The sequence below is a fragment of the Garra rufa genome, chromosome 7, assembly GCF_049309525.1.
Source record: "Garra rufa chromosome 7, GarRuf1.0, whole genome shotgun sequence".
NCBI classification, from domain to species: domain Eukaryota; kingdom Metazoa; phylum Chordata; class Actinopteri; order Cypriniformes; family Cyprinidae; genus Garra; species Garra rufa.
This window is the reverse complement of record NC_133367.1, coordinates 52,321,160-52,337,347: the sequence shown is the minus strand read 5'-3', so window position 1 is coordinate 52,337,347 and position 16,188 is coordinate 52,321,160. Positions and strand designations below refer to the sequence as shown.

Sequence of the window (16,188 nt, the reverse complement as noted above, 5' to 3'; positions counted from 1 at the left end):
GTAATTCCGACTGTATTCTCAAAATATTACGAATTTAATCTTGTAATCTTAGATTTTTTTTATATATATATATTATTAATGGCAATAAAACGCTGTTGTAGGAATCAGTAAAGGACAACATTTTTAAGAAATCCACCCTGATTTACATTCAATATTGTATTATTCACATACACTCTTAAAAATAAAGATGCTTTAGGATGCCATAGGAGAACCCTTTTTGTTTAATAGTTCCATATAGAACCTTCAACATCTGAAAAAATCTGCTTCACAAAAGGTTCTTTAGATTTTAAAAAGACTAGAAAGAGATGGTTCTTTAAAAGATTGCCCATTCAGCCAAAGGTTCTTATATGGCATCCGTGTGAAGAACCTTTTAAATCACCTTTGTTTTTAAGAGTGTAAGCCCATATAGCCAATAATACATGTTTTTGAATTAACAAAATTTTCTACATTTTACAAAAAAAGTATGCCCGTTGGGTTTCTAGCTCACAAAACTGCATTAATACGTTTAATCGTGACACGATGCTGACAGTAAATGCATTCTTCCATTTTACGGCATGATTGCTGATGCTGTAGTATTTCCAAATGTCAGGAGGATTTATTAGACAGGAGAGGGTTTATGTATCAAGACTTTCAATATCTTTTTAGCATTCGCACTTCAGAGTGTTCCAGAGACGATTACTGAGCGGTTGCAGATCAAAGACTTTATGATTCTGAATTATTAATTCCATCATCAGCATTGCAGCGGCATGATTAGGACCCATGTATTCTCAGAAGTGGGGATACAGCTGATGTACAATGCAGGTGGTACAAAGTTGTTTCCTGTCAATGAATTAAGACATAATTATCAGGTTGCCTACTTTTACAAATGCATTCTAAAAGAGGAATATTTTTTTAATTTGATTTGGCTGAGCGCCGTGCCAACGGTCTTGGTATGACTGGAACTTTTTTCCCGCCCTGTTTTCTTTGTTTGGGCTTTCTAGACAAACCGTCAGTTTGTCCATTAGTAGCCTACTGAGGGTTTTAGTTTAGTCTGCAGGTCATATTAAAATGCCAGTTTTACCCCTGAGTGAACTAGGGCTGTCCCCGACTAAGAATTTTCATAGTCGAATCAGAATTTTCGAATCTTTCTATAGTCGACCGATAGTCGAATCATCTAGGCTTATGTGTGTGTGTGAATGGGATAGGAGGGACACGACACTATAGTCAGCAGGAGGGTAAAACAATTTTTATTTTATTTTACACACTCCACACAGCAACAACTTTTAATAAAGCGACCAAAACTGCCTGCCTGACTGCAAAACTGACAGACAAACTTATTTAGGTTTAAATAAAAAGACAGAACGCGTCTTTTAGTTCTAAAAACGCAAGGCGCACAGCACTGCCTTTTTTGCTAAGCAACGACCAAAACAGCTGTCCTGTCAGTCAAATCAAAGGATTATAGCGCGAACGCTCTAAAATCTAGTTTTTTGCTGTTAATTAAACTGTCATATTAGCAGAAACCCTAAATAATACAGCCCCTGGTTTCCCATGATAGACACCAAAGGTTTCTCCTCTATTTCTTGCAGTCTCCGGACTTTTTAAGCGACGGTAAACTTTCGAAGACCCGAAAGATTGGACAATGGGAAAGAACGCGAATAACGTTGGGCGTTTTTTCCGCTCAGAGTTGATATTTTTTTTCAACTTCAGGCGCTCAGAGCGCTCCTGCAAAAACGCGAGGCGCCGGGGACGCATTAACGGAGCGCAGAACGCTCACTGCCAACAGAAAACCATTCAAAAGAGGCGCCTCCAACGGCTAAAGCGCGTTCGGTGTGATCGCCGCCTAATCCCTGCCGTCCTCATCTCATCATGGATCAGGGCAAGTGAAAATTAAATCTGTCACAGGGGTGGTTGCATTTGTTCACAAACACGTTAAAAATATTTATTGAACGCTTCTTTCTTTTCACTTTTGTTTTTACTGCATTATCATAATCTAAGGCTGTTTATAACTTAATATGTCCGTACAAAATCTAGTAGTTCTGTGTGCAGTTAGACATTGAGCACCCCTATATTGCCAAAATGGTGTGATGCTCGTTTCACCCGCGAAGATTCGACTGTGAGATCGGTGGTCAAATCAGGCTCCGCATATCGATGCATCGAATCTTCGACTATTCGGGGACAGCCCTAGAGTGAACAAAGAAGAGCTGCTGTGAGTAAACCAGAACCTTGAGTCATTTGTTTAGTCATTTGTCAGTCGTTTACTGCATTCAAGTATACGGATTTTAAAGTCGACAGATCTGCGTTCTTTTCACGCAACTCTGTCGTCAATTCCAGTCAAACACATTTATAGGATTATAGTACTAATAGGCCAAATGCAGTCCTATAATATATTTGCAGACTGTCTCTATTTGTTACCTTCACATAAGAGAGAGACGAGAGTGAAAGTATCATTATTCGTCCAGAAACACGGATTTATTGCAGAAAGAAGTGCTGCGGTTGTGCCTTGTTTGGAGATTTTGGTTAATTATTTGGCTTGGTTGGTGACTTTGACTGGCAGAGCAAAAACATGGCATTTTGTGTCTAAAATGAACGCACCGAATATCAACTTGTTTATTTGACCGTAAATTAGCTATACATCACATTCATAACTGACACAACTCACCTAAAATAAGTAGGCCTAAATTTAAAAAAAAGTATCATAGCGCCTACTACTCACATTTTCAAATAACTCATACATTAAAATACAAAACACCCCAAAGGAAAAATGTATCTCAGACACATCAAGCCGACACTGACAATAAGAGTATGATCCTTCCTTATGTGTGTGAAACTGTCTTATGGATAAATGTTATGCTTTCTATGTGGTAACGGCGCTATCTAGTGGTAAAACAAGCGTACTGCAGTTGGGAAATCCCAGATGAGTAGCACTTATCCATAATACAGGATTAGCTAATCATATTAAACACATGAACTAACTGAAAAAGTATACTTTTATACTTTTTCAGACTGCATTTCATTCCTCCTTGTCGCTGCGAACCAAATATTAAGCTTTGATCAGTTTGAGAAAAGGTTTGGTAGATTGAGCATTGGTTACTAATCATTTGTATGGCACGTAGGCCTCTTTTTTTTAAATGGATAACATAGAATATAACCACTATGTAAGAAAAATTGTCTTCAAAATCTCTTTATTTTAAATTTCCAAAGCAATTCTTGCATGTTTTCAGTTGAGTCACTGGTTTGAACACACACACACAAACATATAATCTGCACATCAAAATAACAAAATAAACACCATTAGAGAAATTTAAGCCCAGTATGATATGATATGGCAGTACATGTTTTCTTCGTGCCATCGGCACCTTTTCAGTTAAAAGTCAAGCAAAGAACAGAAGAACATGGAGCAGGCATCACCAGTGATCACCAGATTCTTTGGCACAAAATGGCTTTTTCTGAGTTCTTTAAAGCACTTAGCCTGAAAGTTTCTAATTGTTTCAATATTTAGTTTGCATGATATCAAACAAAATTACTTAACTTGACCACTCCACTTAAGACCTATGCAGAGAAAAGAGTCTTTTATAAAACAGACCAACATCTGGACAATAATCACATTTGTAGATTTAATTCCTTTTACTGTACATTAGGCATTTTTAATTCAAAGCAACTTACAGTATGGTACATTTTTTCAGTATATGTGTTCCCTGGTATCCCATTAAAATGGCTTTGAAAGCATTAAGACATCAATGATCATGGTTTTTAATAAGTTTTGAATGAATCAGTCCTCACTGATTGTGAAGTGCACTTTTCTGTATAAACCAAACTATGACCATCCAATAATATCTGATCCATGCAGTAAAAGAAGACCTTTGACAAGCCAGATAAACGCTGCAGTCAGCGCTTTGATTGTTTATTCATAACGTGTGCTGTAAGATCAGACTAGGCAGTCCATAAAGGTTTACCTTTAGACACATTCCCTCACTAAGATACGTAGTACATAGTAACGCATTATAGCCTATGAATTGTGCGAGTTTAAAATCATTCAGTTTCGTAGAAAATATGTTTATTAGGGGTTCTACACTCTTGGATGGAATAAAAGAACCAAAGAAGATTAGAAAAGAAAATAAGACCAAATAAGACCCTTCTGTTGCTTTGTTAAAGAAATTATGGCATTATAGTGTTAGTCATCAATTTTGTGCAACTTTAAAAATACAAGGATTATCAAGTATAATTCTTGAGATATACTGTATGTAGCTATTGCATCGCAGGCCCATTAGCTCATTAATACTTATTTTTGACATCAACGTAGATGTCACGTACATATTAGTGTCAGTTTACCTCAATTTAAAAACTGTTATTATTCATGGACCCTCTTTTTGTTCCAAAAACATATGATTTTCGATAATGTAAATAATGTATTTCCATACAATGGAAGTAAATGGGACTTTCAACCTCCAAAGCACCAAAAGTGCTTTAAAAGTGATCCATATTACATGTGCACTATAATCAGAGTCTCATGAGGCTATCCAAGAGATTTGTAAGGAACAAAGCAGCATTTACTCTTAAAAATAAAGGTGCTTTAAAAGGTTCTTCACAGTGATGCCAAAGAAGAACCATTTTTGGTTCCACAAAGTACCATTCAGTCAAAGGTTCTTTAAAGAACCATCTTACCTTTTTATAATCTGAAGAACCTTCTTTTGCCACCAAGAACCTTTTGTGAAACAGAAAGTTTCTTCCGATGTTAAAGGTTCTTCATGGAACCATTTAGACCAAAAACGTCATTCTATGGCATCACTGTGAAGCACCTTTATTTTTAAGAATGTTTATCACAATTATTAACCTAATGTAAGTTAATTATTCACTGATAACATCTACCAAAGTTCCATAATTGATGCTAGAAGTCAACAGAAGTAAAAAAAAAAAAATCACAGTATGTTGTACTTTTGGACCACATTTATAATACTTTTTTCTTAAAATTTTCTTCCTTCAATAGATGCCAGTTTATTGCATATATATTTTTAAAAAAGCAGGTGCTCAACTCAAGGTTGGCTGAATTTTGCAGCAGCCTGGAACCATACTCTTTCCACCTCCTCTTTACCCAGCTCCCAAAGCCGGCAGAGATGGCGCACGCCTGTCCTGGCGGTGATCATCAAGTACTCTTCATTTTCAGGCTGCTGGATCACAGCGTGTCGGGCCAGAACTAGTGACTGGCAGAACCGAGAGAGAACCAGCAAATAGAGCGAATCTCTTTCTGCCTCGTTGAGAGGAAAAACACTTTCCCATCCCGCCACCACTGGCCCTCCAACATCTACCGGATTGGGATTCTCAATCATCATGTACATGATGGTGATGGCCAGCTCAAATATATAATACCCAGAGTTCATGTCACCAAAATCAAGGATCCCAGAGATCTTGTACTTTGATGAACCATCAGGTTTCACCAAGAGATTGTGGTCATTGAAGTCTCCATGGTTAATGCCTGAAACATGATCAAACTAATTAAAAAAACAACTGAAGCTGACACTAAAGTGTTGACACTGAATTGAAAATAGCTTCTTACACTTGCGAAACAATGGTAGTTTTGGCACGATTTGGCTCTGGTACTGCTCCATAACGGCTTGAACAACCTTTTGTACGGGATCCCCATCCATCACATGAATATACTGATTTAAGAGAGGAATGCTGGCGAGACTCCATATAAAATCTCCTCTCTGAAGGACACTGATGTTTGGATGATCCATCTTTATGAGAAAAAAAGCAACAGAAAAAAACAAATGCCTAAATACAAGAAATGAAAAAAAACAAGACAAAAAAAATGTTAGAGGTTTGTGCACACCAAGAACAATAACTATAACTACGCGTGGGCGATATTTATAATATTTAGCGTAATTGCTGTTTTAACGATGTGCGAGTACAACAGTTGAACAAACAAGAACTAAGTATTTTGAATGAATCGTTTAAATTAATCGTTTGAATGAATGATTTAATGAAATCCTTTTGAAATATATAGTTTAATTATCGTTCTTAGAAATGCATATTACTAATCAAAAATTAAGTTTTGATAAATTTACATGATCTTAGCATGATCTTTACTAAATATCCCAATGATTTTTGTCCGTTTTATTTATTTATTTTTTTGGCCAACAGAAATAGTTTCAAACAAAGCCGAACATTTGTGCATATCGGTGCAACATTTCAGCATTTTGTTTCTAAAGAAATCTGTTTTTGAACAAATCATTTGAGTCAATGATTCAGTGATCCATTTCTAAAGACGATTTCTACATGAATCAGCCATTTTTAATTAATTATTTAAATTAATCGTTTGAATGAATGATTCAGTGAATCACTCATTAAGACAGGCACTTGGTGCCACCTATTGGTGGTTTTAGTGTCATATTTATTTAACAATGACAGACCTAAACCAGCCATGGTACCATCTCAAAAATACACTTGGAAGAAAATAGTTTAATTATTGTTCTTAGAAATGCATATTACTAATCAAAAATTAAGATTCATGGAGCGTGATTTTTACTTAATATCCTAATGATTTTTGTCTGTTTTTTTATTTTTGTTTTTGTTTGTTTTTTTTGGCCAACAAAAATAGTTTCAAACTAAGCCGAACATTTGTTCTTAGAAATGCATATTTCTAACCAAATAGTTTTGATATATTTACGGTATGAAATTTACAAAATATCTTTATGGAGCATAGGGATGCTCATATTGACCGTTTAACCGTTAATCGTCAGTAAGAATTTTAACCGATTATTACTATCAGTTAAACGGTTAAATATTTTTTTTTTTACGTTTGCTGCATGGTGAAAGAAAAGTAATGTTTACTCGCGGGCGCGTGTGGACACGTGCAGTGCGGCTGTTCAGACATATTTTGCTGAGTAAGCACCTGCTTTAGCTTCTCTTAATTTGTGTAACTGATGTAGTAGCCTGTATGCAACATGATGGCAGTGGCGATATTGGGTTATCAGAGAGTGATTCCATGAATAAATGTATTCAAATTCTGAATTAATTATAGTCTAAAAAGTGCGCGCTCCCCTTACAATCACTGGAAGGCTGTCACTCATACATTACTGTAGTTAATCGCAATCTCTCAAAGTTAATAAAAAGTAATAAAATAACCTTTACACTGTACAATGAATCTCTTATTTACATCATGTCTACACTTATGCCGCGTTCCAGGCAACCCGTTACTCGTGTTTTTCCAACCTTCTACCCGTGAAAGTGCACCCGAACGGCAAACCCGTGACTTTCCACTCGTGAACTCATACAACATCTATATACTCCCAGTTACGAGTTATAATGTGACATAACCCGCGAAACAACAATGTCAGCACCTACGGGTGCGGTGTTTATGCAAGTGGTACACAGTGAAAATATAGACTTTAGGACAACATAACTTTGCAAACAAATGAATAATAATGTAATAATAATACATGCGCTCAGGCATTTTGGGGTGACTTGCCTGGAACGCTACAATGTCGTGAGTCGTGATTTGAAGTCGTGATTTACGAGCTTAAAAACCTGCCTGGGCTGGAACGCAGCATTAATTTGTTTTAATGAGAGAGTTCGTGGAGGTATAGAATTCAGCAGAAACCGAAACCGGCACTTTGAGTGGATCGTAACTAATCATTTGAGTCAATGATTCAGTGATCCATTCATAAAGATAGCCTGTGTCCCAATCTGCATACTATCCACCCTATCTGCCCTAAATAGTATTGAAAATGACTACAATCACATAGAATTTAGATTGGATAGTATGCACATTGGGATTACTTATTTACAGTAGGAAATTTACAAAATATTTTCATGGAACATGACTTTTACTAAATATCCTAATGATTTCAGGCATAAAAGAAAAAATGATAATTTTGACCCATACAATGTATTTTTGGCTACTGCGCACAACTGCAATAACAAAAATATTATTGCACTAAAAATAAACATTGTAATCCTAAAATCATTCACACTGACTGAACTCGGCTGTTTCTACAATCTACATAAATTTACAATGATTTTGAAAAAAAAAAAAAAAAAAAACAGCCCAGATGTCAATATAGCTGTCTTTGTTATAGTTTTCATTCTTGGTGTGTTTTCGGTTTTAAGTTTTCTTTATAAATTTTAGCAAAGATTTTACCTGCAGTAAAACTGTATCCAATGTGGCGGCCATCTTCCCAACATCATACAAGATCTGAGGACCGCACGTAATTTTGGCTATGGTAGTTCCAGGAAGGTAGGTAAGTAAGCGCACTAAATATTTCTGCGGGCCAAAACCACAATCTGTGATAGCACAACAAAAAAAGATATATTTGTTAATTAGTACGAGTTATAATATTCATTCATTCGTTCATTCATTGTTCTCCATACACCCTTCAGAAACAAAAATCTGTCAATGTTTACTCAACATAATTTTAGGACTTAATATTTAATGAAATGAATAACTGACTCATACCAAATTCTTCCAAGCTCATGAGTTGCCCAGTCAGAGTTTGCAAAGCGGTCTGGGCAGGAAGGCCTCTTTGGTGTAAGAAGTTCATGGCGTGAGTCTGCAGCTCAATAACAGTGATGTTTTGACTGTCTGCGGAGTTCATAACCTTCAACACATATTCTCCACCCTCACTGGGGGCCACGTAAAAGTTCTGATCATCATAACTGGGCAACGATCGAATGACGGACACGGTCAAGCCATAGAGTCGCTTGATAATCTCAGTAGCCTGGGAGTGGCTGACATTCGGCTTTGTACCTTTTGTTGACATGGCTGAGGATTGAAAACAGAGGTTATTGGTCTATCAATTCATTAAAGGAGCAATACATTGATCAGAAATTACTATAGAGGGCTTGCACTTACGTCACGATTTGGTTAGTAATGCGTATAGTTATGCGGCCATATTGGCGATACTCAGATGTAAACAACAGCATTGCGGTGGTAATATATGGTAAAGATATGTACACTCTGCTAAAAAAAAGAGCTAAAACCAGCCTAGGCTGGTTGGCTGGTCTTAGCTGGTTTAAGCTGGAAGTAGATGGTCTCCCAGCCTGGCCAGCTATGACCAGCTCAAACCAGCTTGGGTGACCAGCTAAAAACAGCCTAGACTGGTTTTAGCTGGGGGGTTTTCAGCAGGGGCAAGAATCTTGACAACATTTGTGTTTGTTTTCTATTATTTCCGGTCAGGTAGGTGAAATTGTAGGCTAATATCTTAATACTGCTTGTACTGCCCTGCTGAAAAAAAAAAAAAAAACAGCTAAAACCAGCCTAGGCTGGTTGGCTGGTTTTAGATGGTCAACCAGGCTGGTTTTAGGCCACTTTCCCAGACTGGCCAGGCTGGTCTTAGCTGGACCACCTAGGCTGGTTTTAGTTGTTTGTTTGTTTTTCAACAGAGTGTACATATCTTTACCACCTGTTAACTTTAGTTCAAAATATTGCGCCCTTTCTTACTACTAAGGCATTCTCTATATGATTTAGCAGCTTCCACACATTTTTTCCCATGGTTTTAGCTGGTGGTCTCCCAGTCTGACCAGCTAAGACCAACCTTTTTTTTTTTTTTTTTTTTTAGCAGGCTAACCAGGCTGCGAGACCAGCTAAAACCAGCTACTTCCAGCTTAAACCAGCTAAGACCAGCCAAGTTGGTTTGCCCCAGAGAGTTTTTTGCACTCTTCTCCTTGAATTGTTATAACTTTTGGGAGTCTATAGTACTGCAAATGTTTTTCCCGTCCGTCCGATTAGTACAACTCAAAACATGACAATAATTGAGCATTCTCAACAGCAATAATCAGCTAAATATATAAGTTTTGTTCGGTTCAGTCGCATTGTTTATGTTCAGTACCGCCAATATGGCCAATTGATGACATGTTGTGAAAAAACTAAATGTTTTTAGTTTTGTACTAAAATAGATTTAATGAATCGTTCACGCATTTGAAAAAAAAAAAAAATAGGTAAGGACATTTACAGTATGAGACTTTCTTTAAATGACACAATTGAACTATTCCTTTAAAGGGATAGTTTCACCCAAAAATGAAAATTTGATGTTTATCTGCTTACCCCCAGGGCATCCAAGATGTAGGTGACTTTGTTTCTTCAGCAGAACACAAACAAAGATTTTTAACGAAAACCGGTGCAGTCTGCCAGCCAAATAATGGCAGCGGATGGGCACCAAACCTTTAAAAGTAAAAAAAAAAAAAACATGCACAGACAAATCCGAATCACACCCTGCGGCTCGTGACGATACATTGATGTCCTAAGATACGAAACGATCGTTTTTTGCGAGAAACTAAACAGTATTTATATCATTTTTTACCTTTGATACACAGCCACGTCCATCTGTCCTGAGCACGAGCTAGTCATCCGGATCGTTACACATGTGCGCGCTCTGGCGTAGTATATCAAACTATAGAATACCAAAGACATGTCACTCGTGTAGTTTTGAATGGGGAACAATGAAACGGTCATCATAGCCGCGAAGCTCCGCCTTCTTAGTGAAAGAGCCAATCGTTGATTAGTAAAGTCAGCGCGTCACTGCTGCTGCCGTTAGAAGTCCCGGTTGCTATAGAAACAGTCGGCGTTCTAAGACTCAGTTCAGTACTGCGCATGCGCACTGGCTCATCTAGCCGGAAAAATAAGCGTTTTTTTAACGCTATTCAAGCACAATATTCAAGCGCTATTCAACTATATTTATGAGGCAGTTCTTGTTGGATTTCTTTGGAGATTTCAATTATGAAATTTAATCGTGAGGTTGGTGAACAGTTTTGAAGAATTTGATGTTTCCCCATTCAAAAAGATAGGAGTTGCACTTGAATGCCCGAGTAGCGTTTCAAAGATGGCCGCCGAGTGACATGACTTGTCTTAAAAGGACTTTGAGTATATGCAAACCCCGGAAGAGGAAATCGGTGAAAAGTGCCGGATGAGTTTGTGAAAGCAAACGTAATCTTTTAGCTTTAAATCAGTTTTAACAATCAGGATAAGTTACCATTTTGAATAGCCGCTATACCCACAATCTCTGTGCACTGTGTAAACGTGCCTGATGCTAATGACGTGGCTGTGTATCAAAGGTAAATAATGATATAAATACTGTTCAGTTTTTCGCAAAAAACGATCGTTTTGTGTCTTAGTACATAAATGTATCGTCACGAGCCGCAGGGTGTAATTTGGATTTGTCTGTGCACGTTTTTTTTTTTTTTTTTTTTTTTACTTTTAAATATCGAATGCGATATTAAGCTCGATATGGCGTAGCTTGTCAGAGATTTACGTCTCTGTGTATCAATTGCCACTCCAGCGGAACCTGAGCGGAACGCACGTGATGGAGAGTTACTACTAATCAAAGCACCGGCTTCATTGACTAAACGCGCCTCACAATATCGTTCGATATATTGCACAGCCCTAGCATCCGCTGCCATTATTTGGCTGGCAGACTGCACCGGTTTTCATTAAAAATCTTCATTTGTGTTCTGCTGAAGAAACAAAGTCACCTACATCTTGGATGCCCTGGGGGTAAGCAGATAAACATCAAATTTTCATTTTTGGGTGAACTATCCCTTTAATAAGTGTTGTTTGCACATGTAATATCATAAAAAACAAACACTTTGTGAGCTGTTATTTATGATTGTGTAAAAACTACGCCTAAACCAAATGAACTATGAATCACATTGACAATTCAACAAGTTTAAAAACATTATCACAAATAAATAATACATAACAAACTGTTAATTCAGTTTGAATTCCTGTCGTCTAAACAGTGTAAAACCAACAGAGCAGTAAAAAAAACGAACAGTGTAAAAGAGCATATGACACTTTGAATAATAATATAGCGCATAAAACTGTCACTTTAGGCTTCTTCGGTGTCTAGTAGACCTATAAAAACGAGAGAACTCGGACGGCAAATCCGTGCAAAGAGCCTCATAATAGCAAGTTAAAAACAGATAACGGATTGAGAATAAAGCTCTAAATACACTAGTACCTGCTGCTGAGGAATGTTGCTGAACTGATCGGTCAAGGGGGGTTTGAAGCTTGTGCTGTTGCTGCCGACGTGTAGAACGTCATTACGTCACGACGCAGCAAAGAGGCTGCGTCTAGTACGCTGGAGCCGAGCGAATTGACCTTATGCACGGAGCGTTCTTTAGAACTTCCGCATAAAGATAAGCCAGCTCGTAAACTTCCGCTGAAGCTCATTTTATATATTAGGTGGACACTATTGAGACTCCCCTACTGCCTCGTTCTTATCAGAAACTGCGAAAAATTATAAGTGCAACATTATAAACAATGTTCGCGGCATGAACATTCAGATTCATATTATTTAACAACATATAATTTAAATGCGGAGCCTGGCAATCCCGTACTCTCTGTATCTGCACAGTTGTACATTTAAATGCTGACAGCTAAACACTATCATAACGTGTTTAAGATAACGTTAACTAGCTAGCGATACTTCTCTTCAAGGACATCTTAATCGTATTCTTGATAATCAATAATTTGCCTTCATAGTCATGGACACATTTTTAAAATCTTGCAATATTTTAAAGCCTTTTTTATTTTCTAACTCTACAGCTGTGAAATAAAATGTACTTCAAGGACTCACTTTTCATTCATAAAAACGGCATCGGAAAAAAATGACTTTTCACGGAAAACAACGTCTATTTATGGAATTACCCATATAACCAATAGATGGCAGCAGAGGATTATTTATTGTGAAGCTGACTTTTAAAATCCCTATATATTTTTCAAGACGTCTTGCTTTTCGATTTATTATAAAATTACTAGTATAATAAATTGTAGTACTTATATATATATATATATATATATATAGTATAGCAAGTGCAGAAAGTCATTAAGCTCACACACAAACAGCCAATAAAGATGAATTATTTAAATATATAGTTCACTACAAATACATTAAATATTGATGGTATAATAATTAAATAATGCACTCAATATGAATCAATATGAATTTGAAATATTTTATAAAATTTAATAACTACATCTTTTAAGTTTTATCTTGAACTGTAAAAACTATTTAATAGCCTATATTTAACCAACACAAACTTGCTACTGCTGTAGTTTTGTTACTGTGAAATTAGTCTGAATCATTTAAGCTCTTTTTTTGACATCAGCTTGTCATTTGTTTGGTCTGGTTATTACTGTCAATCATAGCAATGACTCGCGCATATTTAGCCGATTTACTCGCATATTTTTTTAAACTGGCATTTGTCATTCTTGAAACGGTGTACATGGACGTTTGGTCCTCTTAGACAAACAGCACTTTTCTTTGATTGTGAATGGATTATGTAGAGAAAGCAAACAAAGTGCGCTCATATTACGGCACAGTACAGTTGACCGGAAATGACTTAGCTGGCTTGAGTAAACAAGGAAGTAATTCGTGCATATGGTCAATTGCTGGTGGTTCAGTTCATAGAGCAGCGTTCATAGAGCAGCCCAAACTCAATGGGAGTCGTTTGCGCGAATCGGTTCTTTTGAACAGTGGTTTTAAAGAACCGCTTAAAAATTTCGGTGGTTTGTTATGTTAATTAACGATTACAAGCTCTAAACTTCGCACACATAGACAGGCGTTTATTAGGATACGGTAATTATATATACAGTTTTCAGGTTTTCTGGTGTGTTTATCATTGATTCCTCTCATAAAAACGTAATTTAAAGTTTTTCAGACTTACTAAAATGCTTTTATTTAACACCAGCTGTGATACTCACACCCTATTAGAGGAGATGGAGATTTAAACAATATATAAAGAAGCAGAGTAGCTCATTTAAATACTTCCATAATAACTTATCTTTTGTTTTTGTTTTCGGCCTCAGGATTTGAATTATCCTGTACAAGTCGTTTTATTTAAAACGTTTCGCAATCTTTCAAATTTATAAACAGCCTAAAGCTAAGATATATTACACAAGTCTGAAAATGCTTTTTTGTGACCAGTTTTGGTGTAGTTTACAGAATCTACCAGCAGAGGCTAACATGGTCATGCTAATCAGCCAAACCTTGATTTCTTTTAAGCTTAAAGTGGGTGCTACACCAGACAAACAACTAAAATGAATGAAAATGCTAACAGATATAGTTTTATCGACAGACCCCCTAAGCTGTCAGCAACAGTATTGTTTGGTGGCACAAAAACAGTCATAAGGGTACATTTTTTAAAACTGAAATTTAAAAAAATCACCTGAAAACTGAATAATTAAGCTTTCCATTATTGTATGGTTTGTTAGGTTGGGACAATATATGGCTGAGATACAACTATTTGAAAATCTAATATCTGAGAGTGCAAAAAAAATCAAAATAATAATAAAATCGCCTTTAAAGTTGTCCAAATGAAGTTCTTAGCAATGCATATTACTAATCAAAAATTACAATATTTACAGTAGGACATTTACAAAATACTCATTCAAATATATTCATGGAACATGATCTTTATTTAATATCCTAATGATTTTTGGCATAAAAGAAAAATCGATCATTTTGACCCATACAATTGTTAGCTATTGCTACAAATACAGTGCCTTGCGAAATTATTCATACACCTACATTTTTTTTTATTTCACATTTTGTTATGTTGCTGCCTTATGTTAAACTACTTTAAATTACCCCCCCCCCCCCCACACACACACACACACACACACACACACATCAATCTACACTCCCTACTCCTTAACGGGTTTTTAACATTTGTGCAAATTTATTAAAAATAAAAAACTGAAAAGACCCCGTTTCATAAGTATTCATACCCTTTTCTGGGACACTCGAATTTTAGCTCAGGAGCATTCAAATTGCTTCTAGATGTTACTACACTTCGAGTGGAGTTAAACTGTGGCAAATTCATTTGAATGAGTCTGATTTAGAAAGGCACACACCTCTCAGAAAAGGTCTAACAGCTGAAAATGCATATCAGAGCAAAAACCAAGTCCTGAGGTCAAGATAACTGCCTGTAGAGCTCAGTGACAGACTTGTGTTAAGGCAATGATCTAGGGAAGAGTTCAGAAACAAATCTGCTGCATTGAAGGTTGACAGAAGAATTATCCATAATGGAAGACTACTGGAACAACTAGGACTCTAAAAATTGTCTGCCAGCCCCCATCCAAGCTGACAGAGCTGGAGAGGTGAAAAGGTGAGGCAAAGAATGGCAGATATTTGCCAAATGCAGATGCGCAAAGCTTGTCACATCAGACCCAAAAACACTTGAGGCTGTAAAGGTGCTTCAACTATGGACTGAGTCAAGGGTATGAATACTTATGCAATGTACTTGTCTGTTTTTTGCTTTGTCATTATTATGGTGTATGGAGTGTAAATTGATGTGGGGAAAAACTAATTTAAAGCAGTTTAACATAATGCTGCAACAAAACAAAATGTGACAAAAATGAAGGGGTGTGAATACTTTTGCAAGGTACTGTATACCTTTAAGTGCTACTTAAGACTGGTTTTGTGGTCCAGGGTCACATTTTAGTCAGATTCTTTTGAGCTGAACATTTTATTTTTAATTAGAAAAAGAAGTGCATCACACAATCTAGTGACAGCAATGCAGATAAAACAATTTTACTTTAGCTGTCTTATATCCACTGACTCTGCATATTCTTGTGGTTTTGAGGCACAGTATTGAGGTTACAAGGTTATGGTTTTATACCACAATGAGAACAGAGTTTTTTTTTTTCCTCTAGTCTAAACATGAGAGGGTTAATTGTTCGCAATTTATATAGAAAAGCACAGAAAAGACAGCCTAGTCTGTAACCAAGTTTAATGTGTTAACAAGAGAGTTGTTGACATATGTCCACTAGCTAAGAACCGAAAGTCTCAAAATTACAGACAAAAATGTACTAGCCTTAACAATGTAGTAAGAAAATATTTGTTTTTACTCTTTTTATTTTTTTATATTTTTAATACAGATTCTATTTATTTGAATTACTTTTAAACCACTTTCTAAATGTATATGTGCTACATGTGCCTAGCTAAATACTATGTTTTTTTTTGTTTTCTTTTTTTTTTCCAGCATGCACAGATGAGTAGGCCAAAGCAGGTCTCACAAGCTCATGAAGGGAAATGAGTTGGCGGCTGGCATGCACAACTTCTGAATATACAGAGGAAGAACTGCCAGCGGCGTGCAAGCAGCGCAACAAGCAAAACAGCAGCTCTGTATGTCAAAGGGAAACGTTATAGGCTTCAGAGGCGCTCGTGAGGCTCAGCATCCTGTGATAATGTGTGCAGATACAGCTTTTGAGCT

General features: G+C 36.6%; 1 protein-coding gene across 1 annotated transcript; it reads right to left on the bottom strand.

Moving 5' to 3' along the window:
- Window positions 1–3,144: 3,144 nt before the first annotated feature.
- On the bottom strand, window positions 3,145–11,978 carry hykk.2 (hydroxylysine kinase, tandem duplicate 2). Its single transcript, XM_073844344.1, has 5 exons — window positions 11,931–11,978; window positions 8,432–8,737; window positions 8,117–8,259; window positions 5,531–5,711; window positions 3,145–5,449 (listed from the first exon to the last, which is right to left on the bottom strand). Exons 2-5 carry the CDS (start codon window positions 8,733–8,735, stop codon window positions 5,010–5,012), a joined length of 1,068 nt encoding a protein of 355 aa, XP_073700445.1. The 5' UTR covers window positions 8,736–8,737; window positions 11,931–11,978; the 3' UTR covers window positions 3,145–5,009.
- Between the last annotated feature and the right edge of the window lie 4,210 nt (window positions 11,979–16,188).